A 21,054-nucleotide genomic window follows, 5' to 3' on the forward strand; every position below is an offset into this window, starting at 1 on the left:
CGACGGATCGCGTCGCGTCGGGCCAATCGGATCCGTGCACTGTTGGACGCAAAAAGGAAACGAAGCGTCGGCATTCTGTGATGATGTTACTAACTCGCAGATGTAACAAACGGTATCAATCTTAAAATCTAGTATGACGTTTATTATACAAGCAGCTGCTTGGGTTCCATCAAAATACGGTACTTTTAGTGATCGGCTCGACCGAGAGATCTGAACCAGTCAACGGACACGCTGTGCTACGCAACGGCAACCAAAAGAGTGTGCCACAATTTTTTCCGCGCCGAAGTCCACTAAGTCCCGAGAGAGAACACGATGACGGACCTAACAGAACTACGAATGAACGTGGCCGCTCTGAAACGAGTGGACCCTTATGTGAAGGATATCCTCGGGACCGCAACCCACGTAGCGCTTTACACGTTCAATGCGGTCAATAACGAATGGGAGAAGACCGACATCGAGGGTGCTTTATTCGTCTACTCGCGAAATGGCGAACCCTACAACAGTGTATTAATCATGAATAGGTAATATACAATTATTACGCGTGTTTTCACATAAAACGGTCGTATCGCGACCTTCAGACCCACCGAGAGGATCCCCGGGGCACGGTAACGATACTTTCGACAACGGAATTTTCAAACCCTTGGTATTACACTGCCATACCATGTGCTATAGCTTTGATGGAGGTTAAAATTCAGGAAAACGTAAATCACCGGGGATCTCTATGAATCCTGGACAGAATATCATTCCTGCCAATGTATTTCTTTGTGCATCATTTGTTGATATTTTGCAGATTGAATACCAATAACCTGGTAGAACCGGTCACGCAAGGCTTAGACCTACAATTGCAAGAGCCTTTCTTGCTGTACAAAAACGCTAAATGCAACATATATGGTATTTGGTTTTATGACAAAGAGGAGTGTGTGCGCATTGGTGCAATGTTGAACAAGCTTGTGAAAGAGTCAGAACATAGCCGCAAGGCCAGCAGCAAAGCGTCTGCTAACACGAAAAAGAGTACTGGACCTAATGTAAACAATGTTGACATATTTACTATGCTCAGCAAAGCTCAGAAAGATTTTAATACTAATAGAAATAGCAGTGTCGGTGGGGAAAGTACAATAGAAGATCTCGGTTCCAAGTCCCCAGTAGTCACCCCCACCGTAGAGGGCACTTCTGGGCCTCTGACTGCTCCATTAGGTCCAGATGTTACTTCCCAGAGCGTGATGGACTTCTTTGCCAAGGCAAAAGTTAGTACTCCCATCAAACATAACCAGGTTCCAGTATACTAGATTTTTTTTACAAATTATGGTATATAAGATCTAAGCTGGGCAGGAACAATGTTAGCTGTTGCGATCATTTTAGGTGAACACAGGGGTGTTGGTCGGGGAACAGCCGACACCCGGGGGCGTGGTTGCTAGCGAAAGTAAGCCGCTGCTGGCTCGGTTGATGTCTCATCCAGCCGCTCACACGGTGGAGCACATCGAAAAGCAGCATAGATCGATCACCCCGCTACCGACTACTACCACTCAGCAGCAATCGCAGGCTGCTCCGCCTTGCCAGAAGGGCATAATCACTTCGACTCGATCGAAACGACGAAACAAGACGTCTTCGCAGCAGGACTCAATGATATCGACCCCCGTTCCAACGAGCCATAACGTGACGCCATCTACCAATCAAAACACGACTGATACGAACGGCACTGCGGGTTTTCTTAGGATACAGTCGCCTACGAACGTGTCCTTGAACTCGACGAGCAACCATCAGGCCTCAGATATCGTTGTTGGATGTAATACGAATCCATTCGTGTCTCTGTTCACTCACGCGTCCGCAACAACGGTGAGTGGGCCATGACGTCCGTCTCGATCGTAGAAATTCGGAACATTTGAGAATTTCTTTCTTTGTTTTTTATTGAATCAGGCTTCGGAAGAGACCGTTCCGGTGACCACGTTGTCGGGAAGAGGATCGGCGCCAGCATTAATACCTCCGGTTATGTTCGCCGCACCCAGCCCTCCCGAACCACCGGCCAGACCTCTAGAGCCACTGACGAGGAACCAGCTTCTGCAGGCCTTCAATTATCTTTTGAGGAGCGATCCGGATTTCGTTAACAAGCTCCACGAGGCTTACGTGAAATCGTTCGGTGAAATTCTGTCCTAAGCTGAACTGTTAACGTGACCTAACTGGAGAACCCGTCATGCGGGTTGTGACGGTCGATCGTGCTGCAACTAGGGAACACAGTCGAGCAAGACCCTGGTGTCGTGTCCCCGTTGTGTATACCGGCAGCTTTGACACATAATTCGGGCTGCGAGGAAATGTGAGGATAGTCTTTCGATCGAACATACTTGGCTGGCAATGCCCAATTTCTGATTGGAGGGAGGACGAAGGATATAGATTATAAATGGAGATACATACCTTAAACAGTATTTTTATAAAGTAATACATTTTTCTCCCGACGAAAGTGACGGAGTGGCCGGTGAGAACGCGTTAACAAGGTATGGACAAATAGAGGGAGAGAGAGAGAGAGAGAGAGAAAGAAAGAAAGTAAGTAAGAGAGAGTGTGTGAGTGAGAAATAGAGACAGAGAGAGAGAGAGAGAGAAAGCGGTGACGACGATGACGTAGCAAACGAACACACAGAGAGAGAGAGAGAGAGAGAGAGAGAAAGACACACGAAACACTTCACAACACTTTCTGACACATGCACAACACGCGCGAACAGTACGGATAAACAAAATACGGGGAAAAACGAAATTGTCGGGCGAGACACACGGCGAGGACGAACGTGAAAACTGTACGATTTTAAACTGTGATGCCAAAACATTTATATTATACTAGCGTTTTATGGTTACTACTTTTCGGAGACAGAGCGGAAGAGACAAATTTTTCTGAGCCGATCAAATGGAATACCTATTTTACAGAGTAATGACATACCCCCTCCTATATATCGGGTATTCGATATGGTATGTGTATGTAATTAATAAAACAAAAAAGGAACAAATAAATAGAGACCGATTACTGAAAAAATCGTTTCAATGTATTTCAAGTCGATCGATTTATGCATCGATATTCATCATCATCATCATCATCATCATCATCATCTTCGTCATTCATCATCATTCCCCGTCGTGAGTAAAACACGCGTTGCGAAACAAGTATTGGCGCTCGGTTACGCTACATTATCACAATACAGTAATATTTATATGGAATACGATTAATGTGTGACAAGTACATGGTGTACTAGGATCATTTTCCGGTGGGTGATATTCTAAGGCGCGTTTGGTAAGCTCTTGCCTTTGGATGTCGGCGTGGCTTTTATTGCCTTCGACAGAGCCGGATAGAATAGTTAGCACCCGCGCCGGTCGATCATGGTCAGAGAAATCAGAAAGAAATAGAGGAAAGGAAAGAAAACGAGACAGACATCAGACTTTTATTGTTCTTCGTTCGTTCGCGTTTCCCAGCCGGAAATAATCGGCAGCTGCTCCCGCCCTCGAAGCACCGATCGCAAGTTCACGCCGCCTAAGTAAACGTTACCATCTCTAATACGATAGAAAATACATAATCTATTTACAGTGCTACAATATAAGGCGATATCATGCGTCTCCGTTGTCTCCGTTACACGAATCGTGTACAGAGACCCTTGCAGGGCCTTTTTCTTACTCCGGTCGATCATCCGGCGAGGATCGTCTCGCCGGGATCGGCGCACAACACGCAGTGTTATAATTTACAGCAGTCGCTTGTTTTCTCATTGTTTCGTTTTGTTTCACAAAATTCACAGCCAAGTGGAGCCATCGTTAGCCCGCTAGCTTCCTATAGAATATAGTCTTAACTATGTACGTCCGTTGGAACACTCGGAACGTCTTTGGAAATCGCCGGTTTCAGACGAGAGGCACTTTCGGTGGCCCAAGCAACGGGGGCCCGTTATCCGGCATCCGATGGGGCCCCAGTTTGTCGTTCTGCGTCGGCACCGGCTGCAACAGCCGCAACGCCAGGCTGGCCAATATCAGCAGAACGATCCCGCCGCAAATCGGCACCGCGATTGTCGCAGTCTTGAACCAGCCGTCCGTCGACTGACCCCCGTGATTGATCGGCTGCACCGGGCTGAGAAAAGGTCGCTGGTCGCCGCCGACCAACACTGCAACAACAAAGAGACCTTCGGTAAACGCCGCTCGCTTCTGCATAAATTTATGCGGGAACGCTTCGTTATTCATAAATTCGCGCAACCTTCGACTTTCACTATTGTTTCAAATCAACCGGCCGCGACTTCTAAGTCGGGATTTACCGTGTCCGCAGAAAGGTGAGATGCACGCAGAAAAATTTGCGTTTCTTGCATCTTTGCATTTTGTCCATGATTCCGCTTAGAACCCAATGTGGTTGTAAGGAAAAACTGTGCACGTCGCAGTATCAAAAATGCTTGTGTATTAATTCAATCATAGATTATAGAATTTACCTATTTGGAAACATTACTGATCAGATCTTTGAGCGAGAATGTCTTAAAAAGGAATGCTGACACTGTTGTGAAGCAGGAACGATACCTATGTCACAATTTGTATGGTGAAAGCACGTCAAACGCGATGAACCAATGTGTACAGTTTCGGAATAGCATAAAGACGTTTACGATCTGCGCGACACACGCGAGGATTGATAGAGAACACGCGGTGGCCGGGACACACAGGTAGCCGATTACTCGCGAAAGGGTTTAATCAACCACATTGTAAGAAGCCTGGAACGAGCTGCTGCCACAGGTGGTTCTGGTGCGATGAATTAAAAAAAAGGCCGGCTCGTTTCCCGTTTCGTGTGGGGTCGGCGAGGATCGGGAACGATGTTCGCGGCGAGATTCGATCGTGTACGCGGTTTTATTATCCAACGAGGCCGCTGTCGTCTCACCTTGGAGGGTCTTGTTGATCCTGTTTCTCATCGCGGGGCTGTCGACATGGTTGCAGAGATCCTGCTCGCAACAGAGGTATCCCTTGGGACACCGGCGCTCCTTGAAGCTCTCGTCGAGGCAGCCGCCATTGGTGTCGTGGCCGGCTCTCAGAAGCGAGGGATTCGCGTTCGATGGCAGCTCGGTGAAGCAGCCCCTGCCGCGGCACATGTATCCTTGGGGCACGCATTCCGGCTGATTGCAGTAACACGTCACCTCCCGCACGTCCCGAGAATCTGTAACAAGCGCCGGGCACCGTGTTTTAATTAGCTCGGCCGTTGCGATCTCCGCTGGCGAATCGTCTCGCGATGAAACGCGTAAACGACCGGGAACAGTGCCCTGTTATCTGGCGAGCGAAGTCACGCAAGGGCGTCGAGTTCGTAAAGCGAGCGAGCGAGAGAGAGAGAAAGAAAGAGAGAACGAGGATAGTAAGACGAGACGCAATATTAAGTGGCCATCATGCGTAAGCGAGGATCAACGTTGCTTTCGCGTGGAGAAATTCCCGTGGATTCTTTTCCGAAATCGCGATAACGCGGAACAAGAACAGCGCAGAGGAATCGTCATCGACGATTAATCAAACCCGCGGGGTCTGATTAATGATGCAATAGCATGGGTGGTCCGCTGCGTCGTGGCCTCTTTCGTTGCAGAACCGCAACAAGCGTGCACAAGGATCGTCGAAATTATGCGGAGCGGGGCGACACGCGGTGCTCTGCTAATTGATTGCAACTCATCTTTATTTATACGACCTGGCCCCGATAAGACCATTCGAGGATGCGCAATATAATTCCAGGAACGGTCGGGGTTTTCGCGTTCCAACGTCCCGAGGCACTCGCTTGCGTCGATAGTTGGCGGCCGCCTCTAATGAGTAGCCGACTGAGAGTCATAAAAGATTATACCCTGCGCGTCGCAACAGGTAGACACGCCGGCCTAGGCTTTCGTTTACCTGTCTGTCTGGCCGATCAGCCGCCTTTCACGGCATTGTTCGTGAAAATGTAACAATCGACCCTACAACCGTACCGAATTTTTACAAAATTTACTCTCACAAAGGGCTTACAAAATTGACGTTATCTCCGACACGTTATGATAAAAACAGCGGAACGTCTAAATAAATTAAAGTCTTGTCATTGTCGTAGGACAACAGATGTTAGCCACGTTAGTTAAAACGAAATATGTGAAACTGGTGGTACTGACCGGCTCTCGGTAGGCTTGGATAAATTCGTAGCCGAATCGAGGGAAAGAAATGCGAAAGTTTGGTGTACATTTTGTGTAAAACAGAGTGGCTGGAAGAGGATCGGAGGTTCTGGAAGGAATCCGCCTGGAGGAACACGGCCGATCCGCTGGGACCGTGCTTGACGTAGCGTAAATATACATTACATGGCCGGAGTAGAGTTCTCTCTCCCCGCGGTGTGTTAATGAGGGCCGTACGAAATAAACAAAGAGACATGGAGCAGTTCGCGGTGACTAACCATCGTGCCGCTTGTTTATTATGATAATGCGGAGCCATCTTTATCCGTGACTTTACCCTTCCCCTTCGGTCGTCTCCCGGCCTCTGCCTTCTTTACCCTCTCTCCGGTTCCCGGCTGCTTCGCAGCCACGGTCAACGGAATAATTGACTCGGGCTACCGCGGATTGAACCGCGCGGTCCGATGTAACGAAATAATTCCGTTCTCGCGATCGGATATCTGGCCGCGCGTAGGATCGGCGACAAGGCTCTTTGTCCCGTCCTCGAGCGCGCCGCGCCGCGCCGCCGGAAGAAATCGAACAAAGAACAACCTCCCGCGACGATTAACCGCGGTACAGTTGTTTATTATGGTAATGCGAGGCCATCTTTATCCGCGACTGCGGCCGCTCTGTCTCCGGAACCCTCCCCCCACCCCCCCCCCATTAAACGACCCTTTCTCTCTCGACAGAACCTTCTTACATTCTCCTCTTTCTCCTCGGAGTTCTTGCTAATAAGCCTGCAGCAGCGCAGCCTTCCTCTCTCTCCTTCGACTCTTCCTCCTATCTCTCTTTCTCTCTCTCTCTTTCTCCCTTCGCCTCTCTCCGGCCGACGAAGCCCGGCTCATCGGGGAATAAAAAACGCTAAAACAGCCGAGTCACAAAAGAAAGATTAAAGTGGAGAGAATATATGGAGAGAGGCATGCGGCCCTCTCGGCTGTGTGCATCGATGCCGTTCGCTCGGCCCATTGGCCGGCTCTCACGAGCCCTTCCGGCGCGACAGAGAAAGCAAACCCACAGGGGACACAGGGGCGGAACAAGAGGACCGAAGTTTTTAAAGAAAAATCTCTGCACTCCGAATTACGCACGGAGGGGAGCACCGGGACTGGATGCGCCACTGTGTCTGGACAGCCTCGAAACGCTGCGTCGTTTCACCTCGAAGATTCCCCGTGGAATTGTTTATCGCCGACGTGGCTTGTAATATGATTGAAATATTCGGGTTCCGTTAGCGTATGACAAGGAGATCGGAAATTTCTCCGAAAGGAATTTGTCTCGTCGGGAGGAGGACCTCGGGGTCCGGAGAGCCCGGGCAGGATCGGTGCAGGAGAAAGAGAGAGAGAGACAGTCGAAGAGAGAGAGGGGGGTGGGGAGGACAGAGACAAAAGGAGCTGCGGCGAAGGGCCTCGTGTGCGTTTAAAATAAAAAGGGAAAAAAGGGGAAGCAGCGGGAGGTCGAGGAGGCCCGGGCAAAAGAGAGATACGGCCGACATGCCTGGAGCCGAAGAAGACCCGTCCGAAAACAAACAGACTGCTTCGCGGGGTCGTTCGTTATGCGTCCGTGGCATATTAATTATTTCTCGACGGCCTATCCCCCCCGTTCTCTCCGCACGCCCATATCGTTCGTGCTTCTTCCTTTTACATTTTTGTCCCGGTTGCCAAACGATCGCGGCCCCCGGGAACCACCCCGAATCGATTCCCGCGGATTCTATTGCCCCGAAATGCCAGACACGGCGGAGTCTTCGAAAGAGAGTCACAGAAATTAGCGAAAGCCGATCCCGAATTGAGATCATCGTTCCACGATCGACACGTCGACCCTTATCAACCGACGGTCCCGAGGAATTTCGTTTCTCTACCGTCCGACAGAGTCAGGTCAGATTACTTGAATAGTAAAAATTGTTTTAAAATATGTCAATAAAAATTCCTAATATAATCGCTTTATTTGCCAGATGAAATTCTAAGAGAATACCTTCAGAATTGAATCCAGATAAATTTTTGTGTTTCAATAGAATTTTAGAGTATGAAACGTTGCGACGAGATAACATCTACCTCGAGCAGAGAAATATCTATTTTTGAAAAATCTTGCGGAGTTGCCTAGTAATTTCGGGCTGCAGTGAATTCTCGGTAAATAGAGAAAATATTTAAATAACGTCCCTCCGTAGGAACGCGGAGGTTTGATAACGTTGTGGGTCCCGATTTATGTAGATGGCAGCATTCAGGAGGGCCGCAAGAGCTCCTCTCGAAAAATAGAGAGCATGGACGCGCCGCTGGCAAAAAAGGTGGACAGCCATTGACGAACGTCCACGGCCCCGCGTGTTTTGCGCTCGTAAAGCTGTCCGATTTCTTCGTGGTCGTCGGATCATCACGGCGAATTCCCGGTATCGCGTCGTCACCGATAAAAGGTTTTAGCGTGGCTTCTCGGCGAGGCTTAACCTTTAACTCACCGACGTTCGATAGCGTTGTCGATGCGTGCTCCCGGCAGCCGAGCCGAGACATCGGATCTATCTAACGAGATACACGTGCTGTGGCATGTTACTTCTACACCGATAAGCTTGTTTATTTGTCGATGGAACACCGGCAGCAACAGAAAGACGAGGAAGGGGTTCGTCATTCGTCACTTATCTTGGATGAAATATTCATGTATGCTGATCGAGCTTAAATACAGCCACCACCCCATAAGAGGAGGGCCCGGCCTCGTTGTTATAATTAACTAATTAATCGAAACATTCATTCCAAATCGATCCAAATATTCAGTCAACTACCTGCGCGGAATTTTTTAAACTATCGAGGGCACGTATGAAAGGCGACTTAATTCCGCTTTCGGACGCCCCTCGCCCCACCGTGCGCCGGTTCGCGGCTAATGGGGCTTCACGGCGGGGCAGACCGCGCGCGGAATTATTCGCCGGATCGTTACACCCCGGGAGTGGTAATTGCGGATCGAAGGCTCGCGGACGGGGTCGCGGGCCCGGGGTTCGAAAGAAAACAAGAATCGATATATCGGCTAACGAGTCGGTTTTCAGCGCCTAGCACCGAGAGAGGCTGGCGGGTCCGCCGGGCCCAGGCCGGCGCGAGGCGAGCATGCCCGAGGATAGAAAGCCGTGCTCGACGGAAACTTGATTTGAACGAGGCCCGTTGTATATGCAATTAGAAGAACGACGACCCGCGCGCGCGCGCGATCCTGCGTACGTGCGAGCACCGCTCGCGGCCCGCGCCCGTACACCATCGTCCCGGAATGATGAAACTAATGAGTTTCTCCCGGGTTCCCTCGAGTGTGTCCGTTAATGCACGTACATTGCGTAACAAGCCGCGATCCCGACCGTTCCTATATGCGTGCGAGTCCGCGTCCGCTCTCGCTCGGGGTCGCGAGAGGATTTTATTTCGTCGCGCCGCGAACGAGCGGCGTCCACCGCGGCGATAATCATATTACCGCCGGCCAATTACCGAGCGAGACCGCGAACAATGTCGATAGCGTTCAATATCGGATTTTCTAATTAATCGCGACGGCGACGCCGGTCGCGTTACGTAACGACGATTAGCCGCGACGGTGCTACACAGGCATCGTCAACGACAATTGGCCGTGCATCGTTCGTTCGCTAAACCGCGGATAAACTCTTATTAATTGTGCGAGATTACTCGCTGATCGATCACTCCGGCCGTAATTTAGTCATCAAGCCGTGTTACGGTTCAGTGTCCTTTGGGGAAGCTTGTTTTGTGGAGAGCAACGTAGCCACGCCTCCTCTAACAAACGCTAACGACTGGTCTTGAGCACTCTGACTAGGCGTAGCTTCTACACTCTGTCTCCACCCTCTCTCTTGTTTTATATAAATCAATATAGAAAATGTATACGCAATTATATCGATCATAAGAAAGACTTTAAAGACGAGTGTAACTGCAATGGAAAATTCCGATTCAATATTCCGAGCGACTCTGTCGACCAGCTGAAACCCACGTGTCCCCGTGCTTGTCACTATGTTGAACCGGGGCCACGGTATCATCGGTCGAAATCGCACCGGCGCACGGTGCTAGGAAGTTTCGACACGACCGCGTAGCTTAATTGTTGATTCCGTCGGCCGCGTCACGGGGCAATTGTAATACAGCGCGACGGCTCCGCTATCTTAATTTCTAATTAGCAGCGTCCAGCGTTCTGAATTGCCGTAATTAGTATTCCGTCGCGACGGAAAGAGCGCGTTGGTGGGCCGTGCGCGCCGTGACGCGTCGAGTTTCACGGGACGCGGTAGCGGGTTCTCCATTCGTTTTAGTGCCGATGAGGAAACAAAGTCGTCACGGCGAGGAACGGCTCGTTCGGACAGCCATCGGGGATTACGATAGCCGGGGAAGATTGCGGACTCTTCGGGGAGACCCGGGGGTTCGCGTGCATGCGAGACGAACGGACCGAGAGAAGAGAGAGAAAGAGAGAGAAGGAGAGAGAGAGAGAGAGAGAGAGAGGGACCGGTCGTTTCTCAATCGTAGCGGGCTTTGTGCGTGGCTGCGTCGACGGCAGGTCGTTCGACCTGTTGAGCAAACGATTGTCCTCCGATAATGGGAGATCCGTTGCGGTTTCCAGGGGATCCTTACACGCCACGCCGGATCCTTGAGTCGTTGAACTGAAACCAGGCCTCTCTGCCGCGACCCGATTAACCCTTCCGATGATGAATCGCGCCCGGAACGATAGCCAGAAGCTGCCCGCAGCGTCGCTTCTGCAAACAACACCGCGGCCTAGCCTGACGAAACCCACCACCCGGGTTTCACGGTTTAATTAAAATTTAGACCAGCTATTCGTTCCGCGTCCCCTCTATTTATTGAACAGAATTCCTCGAATGGATATTGTCGGCGTCGTGAGTTTTTGCACGTACACGCGAGATAATTATGGAAAGCGAAGGCAGGAACGCGTATTGAAAATTGACCATGATATACGACAGGTTGAAGTTCAACGCCGGGCACTCCGTCAATGTTAACGCCTGGCTCCGTTCAGCCGATTAGAAATTAATATTCGGAATAAATTTACATAAGAACGGCGATAACCCGTGCAAAGACGGAAACGGTGTCTGGGGACCTCGGCGACGTCCTTATGCACGTCGGAAGCGTTGCTTTAACTGTTTACTGCATGATTTGTCCGTCATGAATAACGTGAGCCCAATTAAAGCCTGAGTAATGGCTATTTGGAACGTACTGTTAAAAGCACCGCGAGAAACATGAATATAATATATCGGCTGGCCGTATTAGAATCCTATGCGTATTTAATATTTCATCGCTGTAAACACCGTAGCAATCGAAATGTCGCCTCTGTTTCCTACTGTATCAGCTTCGAGAAAATCTAACAAAAATTTTGAGCTGGCTATTACACTGTCCGGTGTTATAGAAAAATAGTAACCTAGCCAAATGTCTAAATTACGTACACCTACAAAACCAACAGACAGTTATCTCCAGAAAAATTGACCATTAAATAAAACACTGCGGCACTGAGATCTCGATATAATTGTCCATTAAAAACCGCAGTCTAATCACGACTTCATTTTAAAGAACGAATAAGGCCCGCTTTTATTGCACGACCGACGAGTCGAAGCCGTCGCGACCCTCGTCATGCCTCCGCAGACCGTATCGGTCCTAATCCAAACAGCCCGCGATAAGGACCTTAATCGAGGACTACAAAGTAACATTGTTTCAAAAACGCAAAGAACTAACATGGAAGATAATTTCTGTATATCGATCAGATAAATTCAACGCTATCGAGGCAGAACTTAGCGAGCATTGTGCACGAAGAGGGTTGGCACTCGCCCGGGCAGATAGCGAGCGAGTCCACGGCTGTTAGGTAATTCCAGCGTCGAATTGCACCGGCTTCGCCACGACAATGACCATCGGCCAGGAGGCGCAAGGTCGGCGTCCACGCGATCGAAATCGCAATCAGCCGTGGCACGGCTGCAGCGGTGTCGAGAATTATAAACGTTTGCTGCAGGGAGGACGAAAAAGGGGGTCCCGAGGCGAGTCACGTCCTGGGCCACCGCGGGACACCTGTTCCCGGTGCGGCGCGGCTGCGAGTGGGCTATGAACCTGCGGAGTTATGCGCAAGAACAAAAAGGGCCCGGGGACGGTTTCCTCATCGACGCCGAAAGGAGTGGCCACCGGGCCGCCGACGAGGGACGACGCGAAGGTAGAAGGTGGAGCCTGGACGATGGAAGAGGAGAGGAGACCGACGAGGAGGACCGGTCCCCCCGGCGAGTTCCCGGAGAGATTCGTGAGAAACTTTGGTCCGAGAGCGTGTGCCGCTGACGGTATTCGGATCTGTAGGAAGAAGGCTGTGCCGGAGATCGGAGTGATCCGCGGGATCGGCCGGCACCGGATACCGAACAAATTTCACGGGGCTACCCCCCACCCGTTATCGGGGCCCATCGCTGTGTCTCCGATCGGAGATATTTTTCAAACAGCTGGAACACGAGCCTGTCCCGTTTGGCCCGTAGTACGAGAAATCGATCGGATAAGCCGAGGAGGAAAAGTTGCGAAACGAGACGGGCGTTTCACTAATTGTCAAGGATAGGAGAGGGCCGGCTAATTGGCTCGTTAAATTCCATATGGATAGGAGTTCTTTTCGGACGGCTATATTTCATTGGTAATGCGGCCCGCTGATCCAGCCCGGTGGACAGACGTCCGATAAAAGCTGTAACTAATGATCCCCATTAAACGGGGACCGGGTACCGCACGAATTCGGTCGATTCTTCATTGACTCCAACCGAAAGACGGCCCCGTGTCGCTCTCCAGGAGGTCTACGATACGTTTTATTGCCGCGGCGAGGGTATTTCGGACCTCACGGATTATCAAACCGGCGAGGATATGCTCGAGCGCTATACATATATATATAATCGTGAAAGACAACAGTGCATCCGTTTAATGGGACCCGCGGCTTCCTCTCTCCTTCTCTCTCCCGGTCTCTCCCTCTCTCCCCCCGCCCTCTCTCCTTTTTAAGGAGGATGACTGGCCAAGAACAAGGTACCGATTAAACTTCTTCTCCACTCGAGAATCCACGTCGTGTACCGAAGGAACCAAAGCCAAAAAAAGAGACACAGGTATTCCAGAATCTTTTTTTCCTTTCCTCTTACGGAGCCGTAACAAGAACGAAATTAATTTTCTTACCAAGCGTTTTCGCTCCGAGCGAATATCCACCGTGTCACGGCGTTGCTTATTACAGTCGACCGGAAATTTTGGCCGCCCGATCCTCCGGAAACTCGGACATTTTCTCGAGTTCACTGCCAGGCGCCTTCTTTTTGCCTGCGGTCACGAGAACGCGACAGATTTTTGGAAAAAGCCAAACTATCTCGCGAGTTTTCTGGCCGCGTTTTTTATCAATTATTTTCAAATGGGATTGCGCCGCTATTGAATTAAAAGATCGAAAGGAAGTCGAAAGTCGTTATCCTTTCACGTATTGTGAACGATGATATCCACAAAACTCGTTCCAGCCGTTCGGTTCCCGAGGCAGCCGGCGCACCGGTATTTTTAATTGCGCCTACCGGGTTAAATGATGGCCGGTTGCAGCAGGTTGTGACGGGCATATTGCAACGGGGGACACAGTTTGTCCGGTGTACGGCGACCATAAAATACGAAGCGGCAGGGTGTAGAGCGGGGTAAAAGCAATTTCTACGGTGGACGCAACGATGCAAAGCGTTTCGCCGAACGGACGACAAGTGCACCCGCATAATGGGCCGGTTTCTGCCCCCACCGGTGGCCACCGGATCGCCGGGCCCCGACCGGGAGTAACCGGGGCTCCTCCGCTCAATAAAACTCTTGGTTTTCGTGCTGGGACCGTGGTCCTTTGCTCTCCCGGTCGGCCCGGGGAGTCCGAGCCGGATTCCGAGCCCGTGGACGCCACGAAGAAAGACCAGTTAAGTTCTTTATTGACGGTGACACGAGCCGAATCAATTTCGTCGGTGGGTTCTCAGGTGACGCAACGTTACGGGCCTCGGCTCCCGAATCCTTTCGAGCCGAATGCCACGGAACGTTGCATCACGAAAGCTCCGTACAAAAAGGATATTTCATGAAAGGGGTGACAGAAAAATGAGTATCATAATTCCTGCCACATTGTCTTTCAGCTTGGGAATAAAAACGAAATTACTGTAGCACAAAAGTCTCTACTTTCACCATGGAACGCTGCCACAGGATTGCACAAACGAATTAAATAATACCAACGTGCAATATCTGTGACGATGAAAATTTGTCACGGTGCGCAAAATCTGTAAAATGGTATTCGCAACCATCCTGTTGGACTGAATATTCTGCTGCGCGTCGCCGATCGAGGGCTGTCCACCCGGAGTAAGGTAAATCAGCCCGCGGGTAAATCTGTATCAAGAGAACGGAGGGACAGTTTAAGTCTCGCCGTAAATCAGCGATACGATCGAGGAACATGACGGAAGCTGGGCCCGCGCGAGCGATCGCCGAGAGATCGGCACGGGAGTCAATTAAATAAGAGAAAGTTTCGCGGGGAGATCTCGGCGGCCGGCATCGGCGGCTGCTAATTTTATCGGCCGTATCCGAGAGCGCGCCGCGATCCGAGAAATTTATGGGACCGGGCGAACGCGCGCGGAATAATCGTGGATCACGGGGCGGCGCAATAAAATCGAGACAAAGTATTTTGCGCGCGGGAAGGAAACGAACGAGCGAGGACGAAGCGCGGCGCTCGGTCGTTGGGAAAAGCGGAAAGAGGATCGATTGTATCGGCGCTAATAGAGGCAGCATTCCTCCGAGCCGAGCGAGGATGGTTTCGTGCGGAGGTCGTAGCCGAAGGCGGATGCCCGGTGAAATTGTCCTCGGCCAAGGATATCTCGGTCTTTCGGCTAGCCTCGGCTCCACAAAGGGTACGTACGGGGCCCCGGTATTTGCGTTGGGTCCTGTAACTATCATCCCCGAGAGTACCTGGCCATTAAAGACAGGGGCCCAGACAACGCGGAGAGAGAGAGAGAGAGAGAGAGAGAGAGAGAGCCGACCGGAGGGACGGGTGGTTGCGCGGGGTGGCAATTAGCAAGAACAATAGGGGCTCGGAGGCCCTTATTTCTGGGAAGTAGGTGGGTCCCTGGGTCCTGCCATTCCACGAGGGCCCCAGGTATATGTGTTTTAGGCCGCGGCCCGTGCCCCGGTTGTGTGCGTCGGGCAGCGTCGCGTCGGTGCGCAGGGCCTTGGCATTTCGGCGCTAGAAGGCAGGTTCCTCGTGTTTTCGAGAGAGCAGAACCAGTGATTAGCCCTACTTAACTCGGCTGCGTGGAGCGCGGCGCGGGCAAACCCGAGTAAAAGGCATCCTCCACCAATTATATGCAATTGCCAAATTGCTTCAAATTACACGCGTGGACCCGCGGACCTTTTATGATAATCCTCGGCCTCGTTTCGCATCGGCGCGGCGCGACGTAAGGACCACCTTTGATGATCGTTGCTGCGCCCGATTTTTTCGGCGGGATCCGATCGGGTAATTGGTCGAAAATGAATCGCGACCGATCCGGACCGGAACGTAAACTCGTCCAATTTCGCGATCGGCGGCGAGTCGTTCGCGTCGGAGTCGTTCGCGTCGAGATCGCCGATCGGGGATGGAACGCCGGACGAAACGGGGGTTAACCCGAGAATCCGAGTTTCTCCCGGCTCGTCCCGCGGGAAACCGTGCCGTTATCGCCGCAATCCCGATACCTGGAATACCGCGGGACACGCCGCCGGCCAAAGCAAACTCTCCGTCGAGAGCTTGTCACGCGCCGCGGAATAACGAGTCCTCGGGAGTCTTTGTTCTTCGTTCCGTGTGCGCCAAGCTGAAGCACAATTGAGCAACCGCGCGACGACAACCAGGCGCTTTGAACGAGCTCGCCTGTGCAAACAGTGGCACGGATCGCTTCGGCAAACCTCCGCGGCCGACGACGATTAATCTTGCCGGCCTCTGGATGCTCTTTGGACCTAAGTGGACGTTCTGCTGTGACACTATGAAAATCGGACGTATTATCCGGCCCCCGAGGCCGCGTGTGCCAAGATGCGCGGTACATAGTAGGTAGCGAAAGTATGATTAGTTTAGCCGCTGTAGCTCTGTTGTAGGAGACTCGGAAAGTGATTATCCTTTTACGACTCTTTTCATGTTAGACATATTCTGCTCGTTCTTTGAAAGTACGTACACTGATACCTGCTCAGGTAGAGTTTGCTGACAGAGCTTCGATTAGATTAGCTTACACAGCTCTTTCCTTATAGCCTTATAGCCTTTCTAGCCATTGGACACAGACTTTACGTTGCTAATAAATTACCTCCATTGAAATCTCTTGAATATATTTTTTTATTCGAGTAATTTTTGTCAGAGGTTTTTAGAGCTCGGCAGGTTCAGGGTTAAAGTCAACCAGAATCAATGAGAAAGAAGTCTAACGTTGTCATCGATTATATTCGTCGAGGACAGTTTCTAAAAGCCGTTCAGTTTTCCGGAACACCGAGCACTTAGCCGGGTCCTTCAGGTATCGCGGCGATCGACTCGAGCATTGACCAAAATCTTGGCCGTGGATCGTCCTATGATTTACCGTAGGTAACAAAGAGCCTGCCGGCCACCCCGAAGGAAGTGCAGCTCAATCGTTCGGAACAGGTCCTCGTCTTTTGTGCGTCGGTGGAAGCGAAACCTTTCTCTCTCGGGTTTCAGGCGGCTTCCTACCGGTGCCCGACCGAACCTACCCGGCGCATCTACGGTTACGCCAACATGATCCGCAGGTGAACCGGAGTCAATTAGGCAGTCCCGCGGGAAACGATTTCTTCTTTCTCTGTCTCCTGCGAGGAGAGAGTTTCAAGGGTAACTTTTTCAACAGCCTTCGCAAAATTGTAAAGCTTCGAGCACTGAAGCTAGCTGTACCTGCTTTTGGAGCATACAAATAATTAGCTACGCTCGTTTTTTTTCTGAGAAAAGAGACTTTGACGTTAAATATCTCAAGAATTGTGAGTTACAGGTAGGTGCAATATTTCTATAAAAAAAATGACTAGCTTTAGTATCGTGCAAAGGGCTGATCAAAGAGTTCTCGCAGACCTCTCTTCGTCGGTCTTGTAATCTTTCACGGGAGCGTACGAGTCTATCGTTCTTGCACGCGACTCTCCCGTCTCCATATTTGTCGCGGCGGCTAATTATACAGGCATATCGTAGCCTAACAGACCTCGCCGCGGCGTTTACGTTGTAATCACCGCACGGTGTTTCCTTTGGAACCGCTTGGTCCGTGCTCGCGGGACCGTGTCGCGGGACCTCGACAGGCTCGGCAATCAATTGGAACAATCGGAAAACGTTGCGAGAACCCAGGCAAATTGCTGGTTACGCCGTCTGTCTAATTGTGCCGGTAGCCAGTAAACACGTGATTTAAAGTATGTATCACCTCCAACGGTGGCTGATAGAGAGGCAGGCAGGCCGCGCGGTGAAAGCACACAGAAGCCTTGCTCCGCGTTACATTCGACGTTACGCCGCCGCCGCCGCCTTAACGAAACGCTTCGAATTAATCCCACGTTTTCTCGACACTTTGCCGAGCCTGCTAATAGCTTTTTTTAATTGCCCGCGCCGCGTCCGTGGAAATATTAATCATTTCCTTCTACACAACGATCCACGGGGAAATAATTGGACCGTGTTAGCCGAGACGTCTCACTCGCTCGCTAATTAAAACCTCGTCGCTACTGAAAACTGGATTACCCTTGCGTAATCCCGCGTTGGAAGGCGCTTGTACCGGGACAAATTAGCGTTCCATTAAAACACTTTGGGGTTTTCGACGAGCCTACTCGTCCCGGAGAGACAGCGATAATTTCTATCAGATTTTGATCCAAACATTATTTCATCTCACGGAAAAATCATTTTCAACTCATCAAAAATTCATTACGCTTAAAAATCTGTCTTAGGCGCGTTTCACGTGTTGCGAGGTTCGATTTTCTGTGCGCAACCGATTATAAATCACAGCAAATGGAAATAGCGTAGAAAGAAAAAAAACTGTACCGAGCTCTATCGAGGAAACCGGTGAACGGAATAAACGGCCGAATAAAAATGCGATCGGCGAGGGGGGAGAAGCGGGGAGTCCCCGGATTGCAGTAATTTACGATTAGGCCACGGTTTTTCACGACGGAGACAACGAACCAGGTTAATCACCGTCGGAGCAAAAAAAGAAAGCGACCGCGGTTCAGCCGTCGTCATAATTTCGCGTTCCCCCTGCGCCGCGTTCCGTCTCCCCACCCCCCTCTCTGCCGCCCCCCCTAATCCCCCCGCAGGCAATTTGCTTCACGCGGCACGTATGGTAAGGCGGGTTCGCGCGCGTGTGTGCGCGCGGCATCGGAGAGAGAGAGAGAGCCGCCGATTTTTTCCAGCCGTTTTCTTTTTTCTCCCCGGATCGGCACGGCCAGGTGAATACGCGACGAGCCGTGGCTTTCCGCGAACCGCCTGGAATCTCGGATAATCGCGGAACGGACCCCCGGTTCAGATCCCGGCGAGGAACGCTCCGCGAAATAATTTGTTATCGGCAAATAACGCCGATTTCCTGTTTGCTCGTTTAAACGGTTCGGTTTAACGACCATCGTTTCATTAATTCCGCCGGCGGTCGAACGCCGGCACGGAACTCGCGATCATCGACAGCTGCGCGCGAGTCCGTGGAACCCGCGCGAGTGTATCGGTGTTTAAGCGACGAAACGCCTCCGGCGCGGTAATTAATTAAACCGCTATGTTCCGTGTCCCCTAACGACCGGCGGGTTATTAATTATTCCGATTACAGTCCAGTTTGTTAAGTATTTGTCGATCTAGGCGTGTAACACTGTGACTGTCGCGCCACACCCTCGAAGCTTTTAAGTAAAGCGTTCTATTTAATCAGATATCAATTACACGTGCTAAAGAAAATAAATTCAACGATCGCGCGGTCGACGAACAACAGGCGAGTCTGTCGCCGCGACGTTAAGGAACAATGGAATCTTGGAGAGCTCGATCGAGAACAGATCGATCGCGTTTCAGAGTCATAATGGCCGCGCGTCGGGAGGCGCGAAGGAATTGTTTCGCGCAACGAGCACAGGTAGTTCGAGGAGGCGTTTATTTATAGAGGCGTCTCCTTGGAATCGTTGACATTGATTCCGGAAATCTGTCACGGCGTCGGCTATATATAGCGTCTCATTATAATTACAGCGGGGTAGGAATGTACTATTAGGCATAGCTAATGCCCAGCGCTCGTTCCGAGGAAAAAAGCTATCGGCGACGAGGCTGAACGTACGCGCGGACCGATAATTGCTCAATCTCGGTCGCGTTATAATCTCGATTATGCAATCGACGCTCCCCGCGACTCGGAAGAGATCGTTGCCGGTCGTTTCGCGTAATAGCCACGATTCCGAAAAATCGAGATCTCCTGGCGCGGTCGATTTGAATAATTGCTCGATTGTATCGGGACGGTCCGAGCCGCCGCCATTCTTTCTGCTATTATCCGCCGATCGTTATCGACGAGTTCGCGGGCGAGCGCGTTAACTAAGAAACAAAGAGGATCCTCTAAATAATAACACTCCGCCGACGGAATGAAGTTAATTGGGCCGGTGCCACCCCACGAAACCGTGGCCGCGTCCCACCATAAATTTTTCATTAGCGATTTCAGCCGCGATGCCTCCGGTCAAGTGAAATAATTACCGAGCCCGACCGGCCGCTCGCCGATTATTATCGTCGGCACCGGCAAAAAACAGCCGCGACCGAGAACGCCGCAACGTAAAGTGCTCCGGAATACGTAATTGGAGACCGATCGATCGATCGATCGTACCGAGATCGAACTCGATACACCGGCCGATAAGTAATGACTCCGCGGGCAACGGGAAATCGTTTTGCGGACGCGAGTGCCTAACGATTCACTCTGACGAGGAAATTGTTGCCACGAGCTACGCGGCCGAACCAGCCGCCCTAATTTGGCGGCAAGTCGCTCGGTTGAAGGAAACAACGATCACGCGTGCCCGATGAGAAGAAGCGCGAGACCGTCGTTTCGTCCCGGCCGGAAAAAAGTTCGACGGTGAACCGTTGCGCTCGTTGCAGCTGCGATTCCGTCGCATGTATGTCTATATCTCGGTTCCAGTGTCCCCGGCGCTCATGAATATCCGCGAGGACGACGCGTTCGCTGCGGAGCCCGCGCAAGAAGAAGACCGGAGAAGAAGCTAGGCGGAAATGCGAACGGCAGAATCGATAGTCTGCGATAGTCGACGCGGAATCGTTGGTTCGAGACTTGCGATGCGCTTCGCATGAGACTGTCGTTTATTATCGATCCTATCGGGTTCTCTGATAAAATTCTGGTCACTCGATTTTCTAGATTTTTATCCGATTGTGCAACATGTTACACGAACAACATTTCATTCGGATTATAATACGAGACGAGTTTTATTTGAAATTTCGCAGAAACATTATTCGACGAATTGATTCGAAATATTTTTCGAATGAGATTTCACATCGCAATGTTATGCGAGTAACGCCCAGCTCTGGTAATTGGACGAAATGTATTAAATTTGTACGGCGTTTTCCGACGAATTTCAAATGAGCCGCGAAGCAGCGATAGCGATCTCGGACAGCAAATAGCAGAGAGCTTCGAGAGAACCTGTTGCGTAATGACGCATGGTGATAGTAGGATCGCTACAATGCGTTACAATCTAGCCAACAGAGAGCTCCCTTCGAGTGCTAAAATAACGCGCGGACGGCTCCCAGCCTAATCGGAGCGTGTCGGCGGTCTCGGGTCGGGTTGAGCCGATATCGAAGATAAGGATTATCGAACGTTTACTGTCAATATTGATCCGAAACGATCGGAAACGCGTGACTGGCTCGGAACGGAGTCACTTGGTTTACGGAAGTCCGTCGAACGATCAGCCTCGAGGGACCGGGATCGTGGTTCCGCTATAAACGACGATAGGACTATCGTTGCGCGAGCAATCACGCGCGTCGGACGCCGGCAAAAAGTGCTCCATGCCGAAGG

The 21,054-nt window shown here is 51.0% G+C and overlaps 2 protein-coding genes across 4 annotated transcripts in view; one reads left to right on the top strand and one right to left on the bottom strand.

Annotated features, from left to right (window-relative positions):
• On the top strand, positions 1–3,005 carry Dcp1 (decapping mRNA 1). 3 transcript variants are annotated; one of them, XM_078176550.1, is made up of 5 exons: positions 1–112; positions 190–521; positions 791–1,271; positions 1,360–1,833; positions 1,915–3,005. In XM_078176550.1, exons 2-5 carry the CDS (start codon positions 313–315, stop codon positions 2,149–2,151), a joined length of 1,401 nt encoding a protein of 466 aa, XP_078032676.1. In that variant the 5' UTR covers positions 1–112; positions 190–312; the 3' UTR covers positions 2,152–3,005. The 3 variants fall into 3 exon arrangements, with proteins under 3 accessions (XP_078032676.1, XP_078032675.1, XP_078032677.1); XM_078176549.1 differs by having other exon boundaries at positions 74–521; XM_078176551.1 differs by having other exon boundaries at positions 74–521; positions 791–1,244.
• Positions 3,005–21,054, bottom strand: part of LOC144467658 (BMP and activin membrane-bound inhibitor homolog) — a 26,942-nt gene continuing 8,892 nt past the window's right edge. The window contains exons 2-3 of the mRNA XM_078176552.1: positions 4,877–5,149; positions 3,005–4,124 (exon numbers count right to left, since the gene is read on the bottom strand). Coding sequence (XP_078032678.1) covers positions 3,868–4,124; positions 4,877–5,149 — 530 coding nt within the window. The 3' untranslated portion in view covers positions 3,005–3,867. The remainder of the gene's footprint in view (positions 4,125–4,876; positions 5,150–21,054) is intronic.

This window comes from Augochlora pura, chromosome 3 (genome assembly GCF_028453695.1).
Source record: "Augochlora pura isolate Apur16 chromosome 3, APUR_v2.2.1, whole genome shotgun sequence".
Lineage (NCBI taxonomy): Eukaryota > Metazoa > Arthropoda > Insecta > Hymenoptera > Halictidae > Augochlora > Augochlora pura.